The sequence below is a fragment of the Antechinus flavipes genome, chromosome 4 (assembly GCF_016432865.1).
Source record: "Antechinus flavipes isolate AdamAnt ecotype Samford, QLD, Australia chromosome 4, AdamAnt_v2, whole genome shotgun sequence".
NCBI lineage: Eukaryota > Metazoa > Chordata > Mammalia > Dasyuromorphia > Dasyuridae > Antechinus > Antechinus flavipes.
Window position 1 is genome coordinate 471,804,762 of NC_067401.1, and position 22,672 is coordinate 471,827,433.

The window sequence follows — 22,672 nt, forward strand, 5'->3', positions numbered from 1 at the left end:
CTCCTGCAGTTTGATTTGGTGGAAAGAGCCGTGCATTTGAAGTCAGAGGACCTGGGTTCAAATCGTGGCCTATTACTTTGCCCTTTCACCCTAGGCTAGTCACACTTCCCTCTCTGAGCCTCAGTTTCCTTAGTCATAGAAGGAGGGGGTTAGACTAGATCATCCCTAGAGTCCTTTTCAGTTCTGATGCTCCATTCATGTCGACTCTTCCGCTTCTAAATCTGTGGACATTCATTCGGCAAACACGCCCTATAAGGATGGCTGCCCTCCTCTTGGAGAGCAGAAAGAGCCCTGGGTCTGCAATCTAATCTTCCTTCCTTCAATGTCACAGAATCAGCCTTTTCAAAGTTGGAAGGGACCTCGGCCGCCATCTTGTCCAATCCAGAGCTGATCGAGCTTCCTTCTGCAGGAGGAACAGCTCAATGATGGGGAACTCACCATCTCCTAAGGCACTTACTAGCTGTGTGGCCCTGGGCAAGTGACAATCTCTGTCTCAGTTTCCTTACCTCTAAAACAAGGAGAATAACAGCCCTATCTTGGAAGGTTATTGTGAAGATCAAATGAGACTTATTTGTTAGCAGCTATCAGGGTACTTGGAATGTAGCAGACACTATAAAACACTTATCCTCTTGTCTTCCCTTTATATCTCCCACATCAGGCCAGGGTTGGGGCACCCCAGTACTTCCCAAAGTGCCAAACACAGGAACCACTCCTTTCATTCAATTCTACACCCATCAGGCTGAAAGGGAAGCTTATTGGATTGAAACTCACCAATAAGCGTCCCACTGATGGTTCCTTTCCCTTGACAGTTCAGGACTCGGAGGCTCCGCACACTGGCCCCTTTGGCAACTCCAGCATCCCTGCCACTCACCACTCCGGCCATGTGGGTCCCGTGACTGTCACATTTACTGGCCTGTGGAGAAGTTACAGGGAGATAGGATAACTAAATACCTCTCTCTGCTTACAATGGCTCAAAGTGTACCTGGAGATCCTTCATGACCCTCAGCACAGATGCAAGGTCACGGGGCCAGAGGATGATGCTTTTCACACCTTGGCTGGAGGTGCCATGGCGGCAACAGCACAGTTTGGCGGCTACAGCTGAAAATCATGGCTGTCACGCAAAGGGGATGGCAGCTCTGCTGGGGGTTCTGGACAATAATGGAGAGGGGGGTCTCACCTGTCTGTGGAAGCGGGTTCCATCCTCCTCTGGAACATTCTCAAAGTCAGTGACAGTGACCTTCCCCTCAATCTCCCGATGTCCACTCTGGATGCTGGTGTCCAACAGGTATACTTCCACCTGGTCGCCTTTATCTTTTTTAATAGAAAACATCGGAGGGAGAGGAAATAAATAACAATATCATTAGTGGCAAAGATGAGCGAACTGTGTTCATAAGTCCTTTCCACAGAAGGCACCACACTCTTGTGGAAGTGAGAGCCCCTGTCCCTGGAGATAGTGTAGGAGGAGCATAGAAGGGGAAATTCCAGGCCAATAGGTAAGACCTGAAAACTTTAAGCCTTCAACTCTAAGATTGTTTAAGAAGAACCCAGCCATTTTATCTTTTTTATTTGTGTTCAGGTTGTGTCTTTGCTTTAACTGTAAATTCTCTGGGTCCCAGAAGACTTGAGGAAGAGCTTTTCTCAGAGATTCCAACTCTCTTCAAGGCCAACTAGACTAACTATCTAAATAAAAAAAGCATGGTTATCTCTGGCTAGTTGACATGCAGGACCCTGATTACTAGGGTAAATATCTAATCAGATAGAAATAGCTTTCTTCCTCCCTAGCTTCCCATCACCTTGTATCTTTTTGTGTATATATGTGCACACACACTTACTACACATATTACAATGTGTATTTATTTATGTGTGTAAACATACATATGTATGTATAGATAGATGTGTACCGTGGTCTACATGTTGTTTTCCCAGAGAGATTTCTTCCTTAGGGAAGGAGCTTTCTTCCTTTAATTTTTGCTTTTCTAGCACCTCGGACAGCACCTGACACTAAGGATAGGGAACTCAGCAGTGAAGCACTTCTCCAATGCTCATGGGCACCTTCTCTGCAACTTACACTCTTAGAGAGTGTCCTGGGCACTGAAATGTTGCATGATTTACCCAGTCACACAGCTTCCTAGCATCGGGACAAGTCCTTATCCACGATGGCCTTCTGCCTTAAAAAATAATTGACAAATTGACTGACTGAGGGTAGATGCTGGTTTATTTTTGCCTATTTTCTGGGCCCCACTAGAGTGACAGGTTGGTACATATTAAGTGCTTAATAAATGCTTGCCAAACAAACGGAGCCGTTTCTAGCAGGAATTCCCTCAACAACGTCTCTGACAAGTGGTTATCCAACATCCACTTGACCTCCAGTGACAAGGAACTCACTGGCTCCATTTCTAACAAGCTTAAATGTTCACAAACTTTCTCACACACTCTCTAATTTTTCCCCTGAGGAATCTGGCCATTTAGGCCGACTAACTGTAAATAGGATTTCAGGATTTCCAAGGGACCTGAAGCCACTGAGTCTATTTCCCTACATCTCACAGAGGTGAAAACTGAGACCCAGAAATGTCCAATTTTTCTGATTGTATTCCACACTTTTTCTTTCCTTAGCTGTTTTACTTTGACAAAGGAGAGCTCAACTCTTTTTGGGGGGGATGGAAATAGGAAAGACAATAACTAATAGCTAGTAGTAACTGTGAAGTAAAGCAAAATGCTAATTTACAATTTAATTTTTTTTTTAAAGAATAGGGGCTGGTTAAGAAATGAGGAATCACAGCCAGATGGCCCCAGCACTTAGCCAGTGTCCAAAAAATAGCTTAATAACCAAAAAAAAAAAAAACTATCGTATGTTGGGGTTGGTGATGGTAGAGAATCCTCCACCGAAGAGGTTCTTAATCCCAGGTCAAGTCATCAAGCATTTATTAAGTACCCCCTGTGAGCCAGATCCAGGATACATAAAGAAGGACAAAAACTGTCCTTTCTCTTGAGGAGCTCACAGTCAAACAGAAGAGACAATATATAAATGGGTAGAGATTAATTCAGTATAAACAGGGTAAGTTTGAGATAATCAACAGAAGAAAGAGATGAATTCAATATAGACAGGGTAAGTTTAAGATAATCAACAGAAGAAAGACCCAAGCATTAAGGTAGATGGGGAAAGGCTTCTTGGAGAAAGAAGGATTTTAGGCAGGACTTGAAGGAAGCCAGGGAATGAAGGAGGCAGAAATGGGGAAACTTCTAGGAATGGCAGGCATCCAGAGAGAATGTTCAAAGTTGAGAGATGGAGGAGCAGAAAAGAGGCCAGTGTCACTAGATTGAACCCTTCTTCCAAAAGGGTCTATGATACCAAAAAAGGTAAAGAACATCTTCTCTGTGACAAGTTTGTGGGAACATATGTTCCTCATGAGACCGTGAGCTTCTTGAAGGTCCTTTGCCTTTCTTCATATCCCCAGCATGTAGCATAGTGCCCAGCACATAGTAGGTGCTTAATAAACACTTAGTGATTGATTGAATGAGAGGAAGTTGTGGGTTGCTCTTTGCACTTGTGAAGGGACAGCCCATAGAAATAAACCATAGAAAAAGGAATTTCGGAGCAAAGACATTAGCCTGGGAGGACACACGAGGAAGATACTTTGATAAACCCCCTGCCTCTGTGTAGATGGGAACTATCATCAGCATTACTATGACCTCTGACTCAGGGCCAGTCTCTTTCACGGTCTAGGACAATGAGACAGCTCATGGACAGTTGGAGTATCAGATCAACAAGATTGGCCAGGGTTCAGATGAGACAAGGGACTGACCGCTGAGCCAAGACGAGATTGCCAGCCACGGAGTTAAGGTTCTTCAACTACTTTAGAAAAGGGCAGAACAACAAAACTTCGGATAACGAGTTCAGATAAACCCAAGAAATGGGACGTTTTCTACCTGATCCTGACAGCCCACTTCCTGAAAAACTCAGCCTAATATCGCTTTTTGTGAATTCTATTTTTTACGTGATCTCAGAGCCAAAAGACACTTTGGAGACCATTGCCCTCAGCCTTGGGGTGAATTAGAATCTCTTTCACAACTCAAGAGGTTGCCCATGATAGCACTGACTGAGGAAGCATTGAGCTGCTGCTACCAATGCTAATACTGCTAGTTTTCCTTCTCCCCTTCCTCCTCTTCTTCCTCTTTCTGCTGCTGCTTCTGCTACTGTTGTGGCTACTTTTATTGCTGCTGCTATTACTACTACTATGATTACTACTGTTGCTGCTATTTCTACTATTATTGCTGCTGCTGTTACTACTTTTACTACTGTTGCTGCCACTACTATTACTATTGTTGCTGATTGCTGCAGCTATTACTAGGACTGAGACTATTATTACTATCACTACTGTTGCTGCTTCTACTAAAGCTACTGCTGCTATAGCTACTGTTACTATTGCTGTTACTACTGTTGTTACTACTGTTGCTGCTTCTACTATCATTAATGCTACTGCTGCTACTACTGTTGTTGCTGCTACTGTTACTACTGCTGCTACTACTGTTGCAGCTGCTACTGTTACTACTGCTGCTACTACTGTTGCTGCTGCTACTGTTACTACTGCTGCTACTACTGTTGTTGCTGCTATTGTTGCTGCTGCTACTATTAGGACTGCTGCAGCTACTGTTGTCGCTACTGCTGCTCCTGCTCCTCCTGCTACTATTACTACTGTTGCTGCTGACTGCTGCTGGGCAGTACAGGATTAGGACTACTATTACTGTCTCCATCACTGCTGCTGCTGGCTGCTATTGCTGCTATTACTCCCATTCCCACTACTACTTGTTACTGTTCAGGTATTCAACTTTTCCCCCTCTGTTCTCCCCTCTATGTGATATTAGGGTTTTCTTAACAAAAGTACTGGAAGAACTTGGCATTTCCTTTTCTTTACTGATCCCATTTTGCAGAGCAGGAACCGAGGCAAACAGAAGCTAAGTGACTCACTACAGCTAGTAAGTATCTGGATTTGAATTCAGTTGTTCCATATTCCAAGCGCTGCCCCACCACTGCTACTAGCTAAGATTTCTACAGCACTACCAGGCTTCATGTGCCAGGCACTGTGCTAGTTACTTTATAGTCTATACCATCTGATCCTCACCACAGCCCTGAGAAGTCAGCCCCGGGATCCTTCCCATTGGGCGGCACAGAGTCACACATGCTTGGAATCCCTCTGAATCTGCCCATTACAGGAAAATGAAACCGTGTGTGAGACTGAGCAGAGCTGAGGTCAGAAACCCTGTCACAAGGTGCCCAGGAACCCTGCCAAGGAAGACCAGTGCCGGCCAAGGTTTAGATTTCAAATCTCAGGCCCTCGTGACACAAGTTCTTATGTTAACTTAGGCTTCCCCAAATCTGCTTTTTTATTTTAATTTATTTTGGCAAATTGTACTTGCCAGGGGATGTCAGGGCTGGGAGAGGCCTTAGAACAGGGGATGTCAGGGCTGGGAGAGGACTTAGAACAGGGGATGTCAGGGCTGGGAGGGAGCTAAGAACATGGTCTGTCAGGGCTGGGAGGGACCTTAGAACAGGGGATGTCAGAGCTGTTGGCACTGGAAGGATCTTTAAAACCCACAAGGTCAGGGCTGGGAGGGACCTTAGAACAGGGGATGTCAGAGCTGTTGGCACTGGAAGGATCTTTAAAACCCACAAGATCAGAGCTAGAAGGGACTTTAGAACAGAATGTCAGAACATAGAATGTTATGGCTAAAAGGAATCTCAGAACTTCAGATGTTGGAACTGGAATAGACTTTAGAACATGCAATGTTAGAACCAGACAGGAACTTTGACTACAAAAAGCAAGAACCGGGAAGTACTTTAGACCACATAAGTATTATTATATTATATTATTATTAATATATTATATTAGTATTATATTAGACCATCTATTTGGGACATAGATCATTAAGATTAGAAAGGATCTTCTAAGGCAGAAAGAAGGAGATCTGCACACATGGCAAGTCAGTGCAAAGGGCATCCTATGTCAGAGCTGAAGGGGCTCTTAAGCCACAAAAGCTTGGAGTGGAGAGGGCATTAGAACCCAGAACGTCAGAGTGGACAGGCCGAGAGAAGAGAGGCTCCTTCCAAAAGATGGAGCAGAAGGGTTAAGTGAAGCCGGAAGGGCTCTTACTGGGTGGGCTGTATTCCTCTGCTCCGTGCGGTGCCAGGACAATCCTGTCCAGGTTCCAGGGAACGCTCTGCGCAAAGACAAAGGCGTCTTCTTCGATGTAGTCGACGTGAGGTAACTTCAGTGCCTGCCGAGAAGCCCAAGGGACTGATAAGCCTTTGGGGAAAACATTTGTTTTGGCCCAAACTCTCAGAAAGCACAGCTCTTCATTGGACTTCCTCTTGGCCCAATGGCACAGCCTCAGATCCCGTGTGAGCCCACTGTCTGATCAGCTTCCAGAAGTTTCTCTCAGCACATTTCCTGCTTATTCTCTGGAAAATGACTGAAAGGGCATTGTTGTAGGAATGAGTAAAATCACAGACCATGGATGCTGTGGGGGGTCTTAGAACAGGGAAGGTCAGAGGTGGGAGGGGGCTTAGAACAGGGGTGTCAGGGCTGGGAGGGGGCTTAGAACAGGGAAGGTCACAGCTTAGAGGGGGTTTAGAAAGCTTCTGGGACTGAAGCATAGAGTATGAGCCAGGGCTCCATGATGTAAGATGGCACGTGTGTAGAGAGAGTGTAGTATGCTGGGAAGTGCCTGGGGCTCTCTGGCTTTTGAACCTCAGCTTCCACATCTGGAAAATAACTGTAATAATACCTGGCCCCCATCTCTCCTAAGGATCTTGTAAAGAAAACTATTAATTTTAAGGCATTAAAGATGTGTGATTTCTTTTAATTATGGATGTCCCCAAATGAGGTAGGAAGAAGCTGAAATCCACCTCTCTGAGTCTCAGGGGGATTGACTGGTAAAATCCCTTTTTATTCTCACATCTCTTCTTCTAAGTCCCTTCCCACCCAGCTCTGACACCCCCTGTTCTAAGCTCCCTCCCAGCTCCGACACTCCTGTTCTAAGCTCCCTCCCAGCTCTGACACTCCTGTTCTAAGCTCCCTCCCAGCTCTGATATTTTCAGTCCTAACTCCTAAGTCTAGAACCTTGGGAGAAAAAACCCTTTATGTGCAAAAACAGCAGGTCACCTTATCCTGATGGGCAAGGGATGGTCTTCCCATGTGCACTGGCAGGCCGGGGCGCAGGATCGGCCCCCCCTTGGGGGAGGCCCCCAGGATCTTAGACCTGAAAAGCAGGATCTCTGCCAAGCCCTGGCTCAGTAGAGCAGTTTCCCAGAGAAGAAACTCTATCCTGTGTTACATCATCTTTGAGGAAGCTATCCAGAGATCAGGGAAGTCAGAGGGCCTCAAGTCCTGCTGTTAATAACAGCTCCAGTGTCTCTCTCTAGTGCTTAATAGCTGAAAACAACCATCCAATCCAACAAGCACTTATTAAGTGTCTACTGTGTGCCAGGAGGGAGGCAGAGACAGAAAGCCGGAGTAAGGGAGGATGAAGGGGAATGCTGAATGATCTGAGGGGAGAGGGGGCAGCGGGACATCCTGGCAGAGAAGGCAGCACCCGGGCTCGGCCCTCAAGTCTGCTAGAAATTCTGGGTAGTGAAGGGGAGGAGGGGGTGTTCCAGGCCGGGGCCAAGACGCTTCTGAAGTCCTTGGCAGGGAGTAGAATGTCACTGCTGAGAAACAGCTAGGAGACTCGTTCAGCAGGAATGGAAAGGCTGGGAGGGAAGTAGAAAGCACATCTGGCACAGCCAAGGCGCTTGAGTTTTTATAGACTGATTATTTCTATGTGAGCAGGGGTTAATTCTGGACATAGAACGGAAGTACCCTGAGGGCAGCCACGGTTCCCCTTCTGTCTTTGAATCCTAGCACCTGGAGCAGTATCTGGCACACAGCAGGTGCCTAATGAATGCTGGTTGATTAATAATCGGCTGGATGAAAATGGAAGAATGAAAATGCTGATGATTCAAAGCATCGGGACCAGGAATAGGAGGAGGCAGAGCGGGATCAACGTCTGTCTCCAAGATTGGGAAGAGGAAAGAAAGAGCTATTTCTTTGTGTGCTCCACCATGTGTGAATCATGGGGTCACATCTCTCCAGGTAGAGGTGACATCCAGCCTATGCCTCTGTTTTACAGAAGAGGAAACTGAGGCTCAGAGAAATTAAGTGACTGAACCAAATTCACACAGGTAGAGAGATGATGGAGCCATAGGTGGGTGGGGAGAGGGAGAGAAAGACAGAGGCAGAGAGATTGAAAAACAGAGACAGAGACAGAAAGACAGAGGCAGAGAGAGAGAGAGAGAGAGAGAGAGAGAGAGAGAGAGAGAGAGAGAGAGAGAGAGAGAGAGAGAGAGAGAGAGAGAGAGAGAGAGAGAGAGAGAGAGAAAGAGAGAGAGAGAGAGAGAGAAGAGAGAGAGAGAGAGAGAGAGAGAGAGAATGGGGGAGGCAGAGGGAGAGGGAGGAGGGAGAGCGCGTGGGCCAGTGCCCAGGCAGGTTCTCTGCTGAGTGCTGCAGATAAAAACTAGACGGGTTTTCGCTGCCTTTGAAGAGATCATATTCCAATAAGGGAAGACAACACGGAATGCAAGCTGGAATAAGCAGCAGGATTTGAATCCAAGCCCTTAGGCTCCAAACTGCGAGCTCTCCTCACTCTCCTGTGCAGCTTCTGCACAGAGTGAGGCATTACTAGGCTTACTGTCCCCATTTAAGAGATAAGGAAACTGAGGCCGAGGGGCTAACTGCCTTCCTTGCTCGGAGGGCTCCCCCCTCCCTCAGGGCCACTTCTTTCTGGCTTCCTCACGGCCATCACGGCGTAACTGCTCCCTCCCCGCGGGCTCCCTCCCTCGGAGGGCTGGGGGGGAGGGGGTCGCCTGCGGGCGGGCTCACCATATCCAGCACGTCGCTGCTCATCTTCACCAGGAAGCCGGGAAGGAGGTCGTGGAAGACGTGCAGGACCTTGGTGAGGTAGCCGTGCTTGGCGGCCCGGGCCTGGAGGCGGCGGACCGTGCGCTCCGTCTGCGACCTGTGCGTTTCCTCCTTCAGCATCACCAGGTAGTGGCCCGGATGCCTCCAGGCGTGCTAGACCGCAACACACAAAGGGCGCGGGCACTTTACCAACGCGGGCTCAGCCTCCCAGCGGCCCCACTGAGGAAACCGAGGCACCCGGAGCCTGACTTCCAAGGCTCACACTAGTGAAGTCTCGGGACGGAATTCGAACTCAGATCCCCCTGCCCCCTGCAGAGCGCGCTCAACATTCACCCCCCGGTGGGACCCAAAGGCCGCCTTCGAGGAGCTGACACTCTAACGAGAGAGGGCGCCTCCCAGCCCCGCCCCCGACACGTGCTCCTCCATGTGACCACTCTGCCGTGAGGACCCAGAAGAGGCGGGAGCCCCGCCCCCGACACGTGCTCCTCCATGTGACTCCTCTGGGAGGTGGGAGCTTCGCCCCCGACACATGCTCCTTCATGTGACCACTCTGCCGTGAGGACCCCCCCCCCCAGAAGAGACTGGAGCCCCGCCCCCGACACGTGCTCCTCCGTGTGACCCCTCTGCAGTGTGGACCGAGGCGGAGCCCCGCCCCCGACACGTGCTCCTCCATGTGACCACTCTGCAGTGAGGACAGGTGGAGCCCCGCCTCCCAGATCCTCCCAGGGCTGGCCTGGGGGCGCTACCATCATTCCCGGGTCTGCAGTCCCTGACTTTAAGGTGGCCACGTGGCCCTCTGGCCCCTGAGCTTAGCTGACTGTAGAACACCACACACGTGCACGTGCACACGCGTGTAAGCGCACGCGCAAGCGCCATAGACCGACTTCTCACAAGAATCGATCACCAAGCATCTGCCAAGTGTCTCCTCGTTGCGCTAAGTGCTGGAGACACAGGCGAAGGTGAAACTGTCCCTGCCTTCGAGGCAAAGAGCAGGTTTGTATACAGGTGCACTGGATGCACATACATGTACACACGTGTATGCGTGCACAGACATACATGCAGCTAGGCGGCGTCATAGAGCACAAAGTGCTGTTCAGGAGTAAGGGAGACTCAGCTTCCAAAATTCAAATCCGGCCCTAGATACTTACAAGCTATATAAACTGGGGCAAGTCCCCTGCCTGCCTCAGTTTCCCCCCATGTAAAATGAGTTAGAGAAGAAAATGGCAACCTCTCCAATATCTCTGCAAAGAAAACCCCAAATGGGATCACAAAGAGTCAGACATGACTGAAAAAGTGACTGAATCGTAACATACATGTGGATATATATATACACACACATACACATATATGAACATAGATATGATATGTTTCAATATGAGTCTATATAAGCATGTACATATATAGTAATTACAAGGCAATAAGGGGACACTAGCTGCAAGAGAAGGCCCTCAATCCCTTCCTGAAACCCCACCCTCCCCTCCACCTCCAGGGACTTTCAGACCCAAACAAAACCCAAGTGAGGAGTTAGCAATATGAACCCAAAGTGTACCAAAGGAAAGAGAAATGTCCCCAAAGAGGGACATCTTTTTGTTTCCTATTTGTCATTAAGTCCAATGAAATTTCATTTAAATTTGATTTAAATATGAAAATTAAAATATAATTTCATTATATCATATAGCAAACAAAAAATGATTTCTGACTCTAAAAAATGTTTCAATCTCTTTGAGAAACCATTTATTTGTGTTGCTGCAGCAGCAAATTAAAGAATATCACAGATACCCCATCTCCCATCTGCTCTAAAGCCAACCTGAACCGGATGACTTTTCATGTTATTTTCACAAATAATAAAATTTCTCTAAAAAAACCACCGCCCAGCCTACAATCAGATAGAAAGAACCCTTACCATCTCCATTTAATAACCACTGCTAAGGAAACCACTTTCTTGGCATCCATGCCCTCCACAATTCAGTACATGTCTTCCTTAAGCTTCCAAAATACGAAAGGAGAGGACAAAGCCCAAGATATGTAAATAAAACCGTGTGTCCACATCCTCCCTCTGCCTCTCCCCTCCCTGGACAGAGGACAAAGAAGCTGTTAGCTTTCTCCATCTCCTGAAAGAAAGATTCTGTTTTATTGGACTCAGGAACTGTATTAATAAGTTGACTGAAGTTTATTGTTCGGGACTTTGAGCTTATATCAGGTTGACTATTGCTCCTGGGAAAGAAGCAAATCCCTGCTTAAAAGTAGGCTGTGATTCATTAGGCAGGGAGTCTATTGGAGCCCTGGCGGTAATTAGATTAGCATTTCCATCTCCAGCGCTGTTACTTATAGTCTGCAGCAGCTTCTTAGTGATGCTAACGCTTTCAGTTTTTCATTGCCTCCTCTCTAAAAGGCGCCAACACCAGACAGCACCTCCATAGGATCATAGAATGAACATAAAGATTTTTCTGAAGGAGCCTGGCGTTTGCCCTGTTTAAGACATCTCTGGTAAGATGTCCATGTTTGCATTTATATTCAATATGAAGATTAATTTTTTTAAATCAATGGAAGGAGCAGCTAGGTGGCGCCAGCCCTGAAGTCAGGAGGACCTGAGTTCAAATTCAGCCTCAGACACTTAACACTTCCTAGCTGTGTGACCTTGGGCAAGTCACTTAACCCCAATTGCCTCAGCCAAAAAAAAAAAGTCAATGGAACTAGAATCTTTCTTCAAGTAGACGAATTTAAAATGCTTTGGGAGAGAATGAAGAATATTTTCTAAAGGGTTGAGGGTATAAGGAGAAAAGACAGTCCAATGAACAGAAGTGGGTGGACGCAGAAATGATTCAAAAGATATACACAGGACAGAGAGTGAACAGAAATTCTCCTCCCCTGGTTTGCAAGACATTTTTGCAAAGAGAAAAGGAATCAAAATGGACAAACACTATTTTGTTGCTGATATTCTTGATGCACAGTGGGGACTTCTCTGTTTGAAGGCTCTTAGTTGGTTACTTTGGAGCTGAATGAGTCCCAAAAGAGATGGTGATTAATGAACAGAATCCCATGAAGTCTGGAGGCTCTTTCCCCATTAAAATCTTTCCCAAAAAACGCCATCCAAAGGCCGCCATTCCGAAATGCTGCCAGAAGCCACTAAGGACACTAGCTTTTTTTTTCCCCCACTTAATAGTATCTTATTTTTTCCAATTCCACATAAAGGTAGTTGATTTTTAGAGCGATTCGAGCTCCCGATTTTGTTTGGCTCTCCCTCTGACAACAAGTAATCTGATATGGGTTCTACATGTACAGTCGTGTTAAACATAACTTCCCATGGATTAACGTATTTCCCCATTAGTCAGAGGGGCATTCTTCCATAGGATTCTTTATGTTCACAAGCCAAAAAGTCTCTCTTCTCAGCGGGAGGTTTTTCTTTTAAATCAAGCCACATGTCTTCCAGCAGAGGCTCAAAGCTTCCAGTGGACAGGAAGTTATTTTTCAATTTTCCAAGGAAAGAAGGGGGGGGGGCAACCTTCAGATCAGTATGTCCAGATGTTCATTCCCTGTGGTAAGCACTGGCTTTCACCCCTCCCCCTGTTTTACAGATGAGGTTATTGAGGAGAAAAGGGGCCAAGCTTGAGGTACCCTCACTCCCCAGTTGCTGGAATTACAGTATCTGGGGAGAATTTGGGGGAGAGCCTGCGGGTCATACAATCCCACCCCTAGGCCAGGGGAACCCCGGCTCTCCCATTTCCCCAAGCTGCTTCTCCCCTCTGGGACACACTGGCTGAGGCCGAGGCTGACGCAGGGGTGGGACAGGGAGATGAGGACCGGGATGCTGGGAAGAAAGGAGCCCTGCCGAGATGAAGCTCTCTATACCACTTAGTCCCTGGGAAACGTGGGAAACGTCTTTTGTCCTCAGTGTCCTCATTCTGCTAAAAGAGGCTTCGGGATGATCTTACGAAGCACCTTCCCGCTCGGGTTGCGGCTCCAGTTCTGGGGCCCTTGCAGCTCTAACCTCAATGGGCTCCCCACTAGTTAGAATCGATTTGAGATCCGAAAAAGACCTTAAAAGGTACGGAGTCCAACCCCTTCGCTTTACGCATGAGGAAACTGAGGTGGAACGTATAGCTTGTGGAGCCGGACTAACTTTGAGACACTACTTGGGTCACTTGCTGGCTGTGTAGACATCTCTGCCTCGGTTTTCCCATTTGGAAATAGTAATACCATTAGTAGCCATCTCCCAGCGCTGCTACAAATGCAAATGTCTATAAATTGCCAGGTAAGAGCTATTATTATGAAGTGATTATTAAGGGTTGGACGTTCTGAGCCCAAGCCCGGGGCCTTTTCACTTATTACAGTCAGTGTTCTATATCCTAGTTTGCTGTTCTGAGATCCCTCCACCCCCGACATCTCCGTTCTAAGCCCTTTGCCCCCTCCCCCCTTTCCTCCTCCCTCGACAGCTAGGGAATCCTTCGCTTTATTGGAACCCCCGAGTCGCGGCATCCCAAGGGGCCCCCGGGCTGCAGCTCCGGCAGTCCGCCGGCTGTCAGTGGCTGGGGGTGGGGGTGGGAGGGCGGAGGGGGCGGGGGGAAAGGAGAGCGGGAGGGGAGAGGAGGCATGAGGAGGGGTCCCGCCGTCCCGCCGGGTTCCGGCCCGGATCCCGCCCCCGCTCCCAGGCTGCCCCCGCGCCCACCTTGTTGCTGCGGTAGAAGGCCGCCGACGCCACCTGCTTGCCGAAGTCTGTCTGATTGTCCTCCTCCGAGGGGAAGGCGAGCGCTAGGAGATCGTAGTCCCCTTCGTCGTCCTCCTGCGCGCAGGCCGGGCCCGGCCCCAGGAGCAGCAGCAGCTGCAGCCCCAGCGGCAGCAGGAGCCCGGGGCCGCTCCGAGCGGGGGCGCCCATGCCGCTAGCGGTGTCTGGGGGCCTCAGGCGGGGAGCTCGGGAGGGGAGCGCCGGGCTGGGTGGGGAGGATCAGTGGGAGGGGGATCCGCTCCGGCCCGGCTGCGCCTCGGGGAGGCGAAGGCTGCGGCTCGAAGCCCGGGGGCGCACGAGGCTCAGCCCCGACCCTGGGTCCGAGGCTCCGAAGGCGGGGCTGGAGCTGCGGGGCTGGGGCCGGGCGCGAGTTCCGAGTGCCCCTCGCCAGCGAGGAGGGGCTCGGGGAGCTAGGATGGCTGCAGAAGAGGTCTCGCCGCAGCCGAGCGCAGAATGCGCGGGGAGCCCCTTCCACTAGGAACCTCCCTCCTTTCCCGCCCCGCCCCTCCCCACGCCAGCCCCTAGGGTGCGGGTGCGGAGGGGCCCGAGCCGGGGAGCCGAGGACGCTGCTGCGGACGGGCAGGTGCCGGGCTGGGACCCTCCAGATCCCGGGGCGAGACGGCTGCGCTCCCGCCTTGCGCTCCACTCCGCTTGGCCCGCGCGCTGCTGGCTTTCCCTAAATCCTGCGGGGCGTGGATGTGTGACGCCCAGGGAGCGGGAGATCACGCCACCCAGATCCCATCGGACGATCTTTTCGGATTAAACATTAACGGGGCGGGGGAGGGGGGGTCCCCGTCCATTCGGGGAGGTCCCTGTCTCTTTTCCCCCTGTCGGGTCACATTACCGCACCGGGAAAAGAAGGGGGGAAGGGAGAGAGCGGCTACAAGGGTGGTACCCCTCCCATTCCCTCGGCCCCCCTAGAGGGGGCACGTCGGCCCCTGGGTGCGGATGAACGGCAGGCGAAGGGGAAGGTGAAGGCAAAGAAGGGAGAAGGGAGGGAGCAGAGGAGAGGAATGGGGGTCGTAGAGGGGGATGGGGTGGGGGCAGATGTCTGACAGAACCTGGGGCTCAGCCTGGGAATTAAGCACAACCCGGCATCCGGTCCCAAGTGGGCGGGGGAGGGGGAGAGGGAGGGAGGAGACGGTAAGGGGGAGAAGGGGAGGAGGGGAGAGTGGGAGGGGATGGAGAGGCGGTTGGTGTGAACGGGGGCGGACTTCTGGTGCTTGGAGCGAAACTGAAAGGGCCCCGGCCACTCAGGCTAGGGGCTGAGGATTCTATGGGGCGCCCACTCGGCCCCCCCAACTACTTCGGAAGTTCACTTGCATGGCATATATACTTCCAGCTCAGGAGCTGGATCAAATGGATGCTACAAGCATTAATAATAATAATAATAATAATAATAATAATCAACATCTACAGAGCGCCTATTATGTGCCAGGCATTGTGCCAAGAGAGTTACAAATATCGATTTGATTCTCAGCAATCCTGGGAAGTAGGTGCTATACAGATGAGGAAACTGAGGCAGACAGACGTTAAGCTACACGTCCGGGGTCGTCCGAGGCAGGATTTGAACTCTGTCTTCCTAATTCTAGGTCCATAACTCTGTGCACTTGGCCAGCTAACCTAAAGTCTCCTACCAGCGGGGAGGTTCTTTGTTCCAGCACTGTGTGTTCTAAGGGCCCTCCCAGCCTTGATATTTCATGTTCAGAATCTCCGAAATGGGAAGAGCCCTCACCCAGCTCAACTTCTGAGAGATATACATCAACATGGAGGCCAGAGATGGTCTGGGGGCCTCCGAGGACTCTTACAGCCCGTAATTATTCTGTGATTACGATTTGGTAATAAGCGGTTACAGTGTGGTGAGCTGGGGTGTTACAGGGGTGGCAAGAGCACGGGATCCATAGTCATGGGTTTTGGCTTCAAATCCCAGCTCCTCTGGGTGACCTTGGACAAGTGACCTTGGCCACATGGCCCCTCTGGGGCCCTTTCTGTAAAGTGAGGGGGGCCTAGTTCAGGGATTCCTCCCGGAGCTCCACGGCCCCTGGAAGAGATGGAACCCGTCCAACCCAACAAGGCCATCGAGAGATTTCAGGGACATTTGCAACTCGGATGGGGGGACAATGACATGCTTATCTTCGCTAAGTTCTGACTGAAATGTAACATTGCCTTCAATTATGACTTTTAAATGAGTAAACTCATTTTCATACTTGGCTGAACCTGGATGTGGACGTCAGCCAAGCCGGCAGCAAACGTTTTAAGCACCTACCGCGTACCCAACTCTCTGCCAAAGGTCTGGGGGTGCGACGAAGGCTTGTTCGCGGTCTCACTCTCCGGGGCCTGACGGGGAGACAGAGGCAAAGCTCTGTGTGCTGACCAGATGGAGACAGGGTGGATGGAATGGGCTCCCTGGCTGAAGGCCTTAGCAGCCTGGCCCGGGGGGTGGGGACTGAGAAAGGCTCCTTGCCAAGGGAGGATTGAAGCTGAGACTTGAAGGAAGACAGGTGGGAGGAGAGGAGGGGGGAGGAGGGACGACCCAGAGAGGAGGAAATGAAACCACCCGGGTTGGGAAGGTGGAAGGCCTTGTTTGGGGATTAGCAAGGAAGATAGTGTCATATGGATAGGAGTAAAACAGAGAAAGACCGGAAAGGAGGAATGGCCTGGCTAGGCGAGACTTTAAAATCTTTGTTGGCTCAGAAGGTAGTAGGGAGCCATTGAGGTTTATTGAATCAGGGAGTGATGTGCTCTGGGAAGATCATTTTGACAGCTGAGGGAAGATGGACAGAAGTGAGATGAGACAAGGCAGGGAGACTCACCAGCCGCCTTCCGCAATAGTCTAAGTATTTGGTGTCAGGTGGAAGAGTCTGAAGATAGTATGGACAAGAGAGAACGCAAAGATAGAACAGACAAGAAATGGGAGGCAGAGAGAATGAGGAGCTGAGGATGCCTGGGCATCAGAAAAGATGGTGGTGCGCTTGACGTAACAGGGAAGAAAAGAAAGGGAGAGATGAGAAGTCCAGTTTTGATGGAATTAACAGGACTAACCCCTCTTTGAAAATCTCTCCTGGTTTTCCCCCTGCCTGTTGGCTCTCTCCTCTGAGCTATGGCAACTTTTTTTTTAATAACTTTTCATTGCCAGAACCCATGCCAGGGTAATTTTTTACAGCATTATCCCTTGCACTCACTTCTGTTCCGATTTATCCCCTCCCTCCCTCCACCCCATCCCCCAGATGGCAAGCAGTCCTATACATGTTAAATAAGTTACAGTATATCCTGGATACAATATATGTGTGCAGAACCGAACAGTTCTCTTGTTGCACAGGGAGAATTGGATTCAGAAGGTAGAAATAACCCGGGAAGAAAAACAGAAATGCAAGCACTTTATATTCATTTTCCAGTGTTCTTTCTCTGGGTGTAGCTGCTTCTGTCCATCCTTGATCAATTGAAATTGAGTTAGATCTTCTCTTTGTCGAAGAGATCCACTTCCATCAGAATACATCCTCAGACAGAGGTATATAATGATCTCCTGGTTCTGCTCATTTCACTTAGCATCAGTTCATGTAAGTCTCGTATGGCAACACTTTTTACTCTTTTTATTATATCAGTAGCTTATAATTACATAGAATCTGATTTTGACTCTTACTGTGAAGTATATAGAGTAAGTATTATTATGGCCAGTTTACAGAGGGGGAAACTGAGGCATGGAGGGGAAGGGACTTACCCAGTTATATAGCTAGAAAACTATGGAGTCAGAAGTTCAAAGCTCCCCTCCATCACACCGGCTTTCTTTGAGGCTTGTGTCCTGCCTCCTGTTGTAGTTCCCAGAATACAGAGCCCTCCCTCTCTTTGGAGCCAGAGGTCGCGGACTGAGGTCCTGGAGTATCTTCCAGCTCCCTCCCTCCATGTGCTTGAGTCAGTGACTTCCATGGATCTTGTTCAGTTCCTTCCTTTGCACAGTGAGGGGAATGGACCTGCTGACCTCTGACCTCCTTTCCAGCCTAATGATCCATTTACCAGCCTGGCCCTCAATTTCCCCATCTGTGAGATGCCGGGGCCCCTTCCAGCTCATTCCGTGTTCCCATGACTTCTCCCCAATAGAGTTCTCGGTAACGTGGACAAGGGCTCGTCCATGGAATAGAATCACGGGCTATTTTTGCTACGAGGAACCTTAGAAATGGTTTAATCTAGAGAGTCCTAACCCACAGTCCCGGACCTCAGACGACTCCATTAGTTACTTTATTTATACTCCCTGTCCCATCTTCAGTTTCTGTGAAGGGGATCCATTAGCTTCAGGAGGCCAGGACATACAAATAACCCTGGATTCAGTCCAGTCCTTGCACACCCTTCCACTTTACAAATGAGGAAGTGGGATGGGGGAGGTTTGTGACCTGCCCAGGATCACACACCAGGAATAATAATGGCCATTATAAGTGTGGGCCCTCCTTCCCATCACTGAAGGCTGGAGCTTTGGGATAGATGGGTTAGTGTAATGGAAAGAATTCTGGAAGGGAAATTACAGGGCATGGCTTCGCTGCTGTTTTTCCTAGCCATGAGCCCTTCACCATCTCCTTCTCTGAGCCAATCTCCTCAGCTGGGAATTGTGGGATTAGTTGATGAGCACTCCATTCCAGAGCTTAAATTCTGCCATCATCCCTTCTAACTCTCACTGAAGTCTTGTTCAAGGACCGAGGTTCCAGTCACACCCTGGACACACACTAACCTGTATGCACTTGGGTATATCTTTCACCTCAGTTTCCTCTTCTGTAAAATGGGGGGGATTGAACTAGATAGACCTTTGTGATGTTGGGTAAGTCACAACTTCCCTGAGCCATGGTTCATCTATTACATAAGAGAATTGGACCAGGTGATCTGTACATTTCCTTCTAGGTCTATATCAGTGATCCCATGAAATTCAGATTCTAGCTCCGTAAGTTTATTTTTTATTGTTACCAAGATGGTAGATATCAGAATAAATGTGGCCTAGATCCTGGGTCATCCCATTATGTGTCCTCAAATCTTGGATTTCAGTTTTATTTCTTGAGGTTTGATTCTTTCCTTTTTTTCTTTTCTGTTTATTTTTTTTTTAAAGAATAGAAAAAAGAAAGACAAAAAAGGAAAACAAAACAAAACAAAATAGAACATTGACATGTGCCCAGCAGAACATCAGGGAGGACTCAAAATATAAAATAATATGTTTCCAGTTCAAGAAAGGATATATAATAATAGAAGAAATTATATTCATGAGTGTCACGTTTTGCTTTCTTGTAGATTGTTCTTTTGTTTGGTGTTGTATGCTTTTTTTTTTTTTTTTTACTTTATTCTCCCTCCCCCCCTTTTCATTCCTCCATGAAGCAGGTTATAGTTAAGTACAGATATATTTATGTATAGAAATAGATAAATATATACATACACATACATATATATAAAATATACATTCACATCCACCAACAGACCCCCACATACACACATATATATATATATATATATATATATATATGTACTCTTCTACCAAACAGGCTATGGTTAAGTAGAAATATATTTATATATACATACGTAGATTATATACATACACACACACATATATAAAATATATGTTCACATCTACCAAGAGACCCACACATATATACATATATCTATGTACACACATTCAAAGAGCAACATGCATCTAAGACAATATTAGTATGGCTGACATATAAAGTAGATTTTCTTCTTGATCGAATCATTAAGTTTGACTTTGTTCAAGATCAATGATTATTAGTGATACTTTTTTATTCCTAATAAATTCCATTCCTGATCTCTGCTGCAGCTTTGTTTGTGTATATCTCTTCTTTCCTAATCCTGCCAACTCTTTTATTTTAATTCTGCTCCTTAACTCGCTATTACTTAGCACCACACTACCACCATCCATGGATCATTCCCTTGTCTTCTTCTCCTATTCTTTGCTTCCTCTTCTAGGCCATTCCTTTCCCTTTATTTCTTTATAGATTTTGGAGGGTACTATTCCCTTCGTGGTATTTATATAGTGTTGCCTGTTTAACCCATTTCTGATGTGACTGGGTTTTCAGAATTATGAGCCCTCCTGCCCTGTCTAATACTTCTGTGTCTATTCTTCCTCTGCACCTCATTTGTATAACTTATTATTTTTACCTTTTCCTAGGTGGTTTGCCTTTAGATCATATTCAATTGTGTCCCAATCTTTCTTTTGAGCTACCCAATTGCCAATGTCACTCTTAAATTTATGATATACATTTCCATGTAAAAAACATAACAATTTGTCCATGTTAAGTTCCTTGAAATTGATCTTTGATATTGGCTCTTACATGATAAAGTTTCTATTGAATTCAGCTTTGGTTGAAAGAAAGTTCTGAAATGAACATTTTTTTCCATTCAATATTATGGATAATTTTTCTGGATATGATATTTTTGGCCACAGGCTGAGTTTTTTTTTTTTTTTTGATTGTTGGTAGATGTGATTCCAGTGCCTGTGGTGTTTTATTATGACTATTGATAAATCCTGTACAATTCTAATTATAGTTCCAACATAATTAATTTGTTTTTTTACTTGTTTCTTGCAAAATTTTCTCTTCGATCTGGAGGTTTCAAAATTTGGCAATAATATTTCTATGTGTTTTCCCCAAAGGTTCTCGTTGAGATGGTGATCAATGGATTTTTTCTATTTCTACTTTCCCTTCACTCCAGGACAATTTTCTTGAATTATTTCTTTCATTATTGTATTAAGGTTCTTTTTTTGATCACAGCTTTCAGGTAGTCCAATTATCCTTATATTTTCTCTTCTTAATCTATTTTCCAGATCTGTTGTTTTTCTTATAAGATGTTTCACATTCTGTTCTATTTTTTTCATTCTTTATATTGTTTTGTTATTTCTTGTTCTTTTATAGCTTTACTGACTTTCCCTTGCCCAAATCTATTTTTCAGAGTTATTTTTGTCTTCAGACTCTAATGCTCCTTTTGTAGTTGGTTAACTTTTTTTTCATGATTTTCTTGTTTTTCTTGGATGGTTTTTATTTTTATTTTTTACTCAATGTCTCTCTTTGATTTTTTAAATTTTTAGTTCTTTTATAAATTCTCTCTAGGTAGGAAGCCATTTTATATTACTCTTTGGGGTAAAAGAAAGTTTTGGTTTTTTGGGGGGGTTTCTCTTGTGGGGCTTTTTGTGTTTTTTTTTTACTCTAGTGTTCTCCTCTGAAGATAAACTTGATCTTCCCTATTTCCATACTAAGTTTCTATGATTGGATTCTGTTTATAGAGGAATTTGTTCTGTGAGCCTCACATTTACCCAATGAAATCACCAAAATCACTCGGAAGACTTCACAGAGTAGGAGAGAGAAGGAGAGACAAGGAATGGAGAAAAAAGATCAGCTTGAGCTGAAGCAATCACAATCAGGTAGGTTTTGAGATGGACTTGGAAAATAAGTACAATTTGGACAGGGAGAATGGCCTACTCCATTCTGACCAATAGCCTATTGAAGTCCCTTAAAATGTTATTTATTTTAAGCATTTTTTAAAAGTTTGAGTTCTAAATTCTTTCTTCCTACTGAGAATACAAGGAAAATATTAATTATTCATGTGAAAGTGTTAAAAATATTTTATATTAGCCATATTTCCCAAAAAAGCAAAAATAAAAAATAAAAAGAGGAGATTATGCTTCAATTTATGTTTAGTCCCTGATTTTGACATCCCCTAGCTGAGTGATCCTGAGCAAGTCACTGAACTGTCACAACAGGCATTTTGACTAGAAATTGGAATTATTTTGGCTTTTTCCTGGGAAATCTGATAAACTCATAGTTCTTCAATTCTCTCTGTTGAAGTGGAAGCATTTTTTCATCATGAGTCCTTTGAAATTGTCTTGGATCATTTTATTGATCAAAATAATGAAATCTCACAGTTGATCATCATTTCAACATTGATACTACCATGCACAATAATCTCTCAGTTCTTTTCACTTCATTTGCCTCAGTTCATGTATTCTTGCCTCAGTTCATGGTTTTCTGAAATTGCCTCCTCATCATTTTTTATGGTCCAACAGTATTCACGTATTTGATCATTCCCCAATTGACAGGCTTTCCCTCAATTTCTAATTATTTGCCATCAGAAAAAAAGAGCGACTAGCAATATTTTTGTACATGTAACTCCTTTCCTTTTTGATTTCTTCAGGATATAGATCTAATAGTGGTAATGCAGGGTCAAAGTGTATATGCACAGTTTTATAGTCCTCTGGGCATAGTTCCAAATTCTTTTTCAGAATAATTAACTAGGGACAGTTAGGTGGTACAGTGGATAGAGTACCAGCCCTGAAATCAGGAGGACCTGAGTTCAAATCTAACCTCAGATACTTAACACTTCCTAGCTATGTAACCCTGGGCAAGTCACTTAACCCAATTGCCTCAGGAAAAAAAAAATTAACTAGTTTGCTGCTCTTCCAGTAATTTATTAGTGAACTTATTTTTCTAAACAATAGTGATGTAGAGCACTCTTTTATGACTATAGACAACTTGGATTTCTTCTTAAAACTGCTTGTTTCTATTCTTTGATCACTTATCAAGTGGGAAATAGCTCTTATTTTTTTATAAATTTGCCTCAATTCTATACTCAGTTTATAGTTGAGAAATGAGGCCTTTTATCAGAGAAATTGGCTGTTAAAATTTTAATTTTTAGCAAAATTTAGTTTCCCTAATTAGGCCTAGTTTTGTTTGAGTACATAATTGCTCTCCCTGCCTTTTTTTTAGTTCAGCTGAAGCATTTAGATTTTGCTCCAGCCTGTTATTTAACTAAGCATGTGCCTTTCCATGGGTCCCTTTTTAGTTTCTAATCCATTCTGCTATCTGCTTCTGTTTTATGAGTGAGCTCATCTCATGGATTACTAACTATGTCTTACCCTCCATCCCATTTCCTTCTATTACCAAAAGATATCGGTGGATAGCAACTTCAGGGATTGCCAGTGGCTGATGATCTGTGAAAGACCTGATGATAAAGTGGC

The 22,672-nt window shown here is 46.4% G+C and overlaps 1 protein-coding gene across 1 annotated transcript in view; it reads right to left on the minus strand.

The window, feature by feature from the left end:
* Positions 1-14,737, minus strand: part of PCSK9 (proprotein convertase subtilisin/kexin type 9) — a 28,871-nt gene extending 14,134 nt beyond the window's left edge. Inside the window, exons 1-5 of the mRNA XM_051999606.1 lie at positions 13,621-14,737; positions 8,916-9,107; positions 6,150-6,273; positions 1,178-1,311; positions 772-913 (exon numbers count right to left, since the gene is read on the minus strand). Of these exons, the coding sequence (XP_051855566.1) occupies positions 772-913; positions 1,178-1,311; positions 6,150-6,273; positions 8,916-9,107; positions 13,621-13,827 (799 nt within the window). The 5' untranslated portion in view covers positions 13,828-14,737. The remainder of the gene's footprint in view (positions 1-771; positions 914-1,177; positions 1,312-6,149; positions 6,274-8,915; positions 9,108-13,620) is intronic.
* Between the last annotated feature and the right edge of the window lie 7,935 nt (positions 14,738-22,672).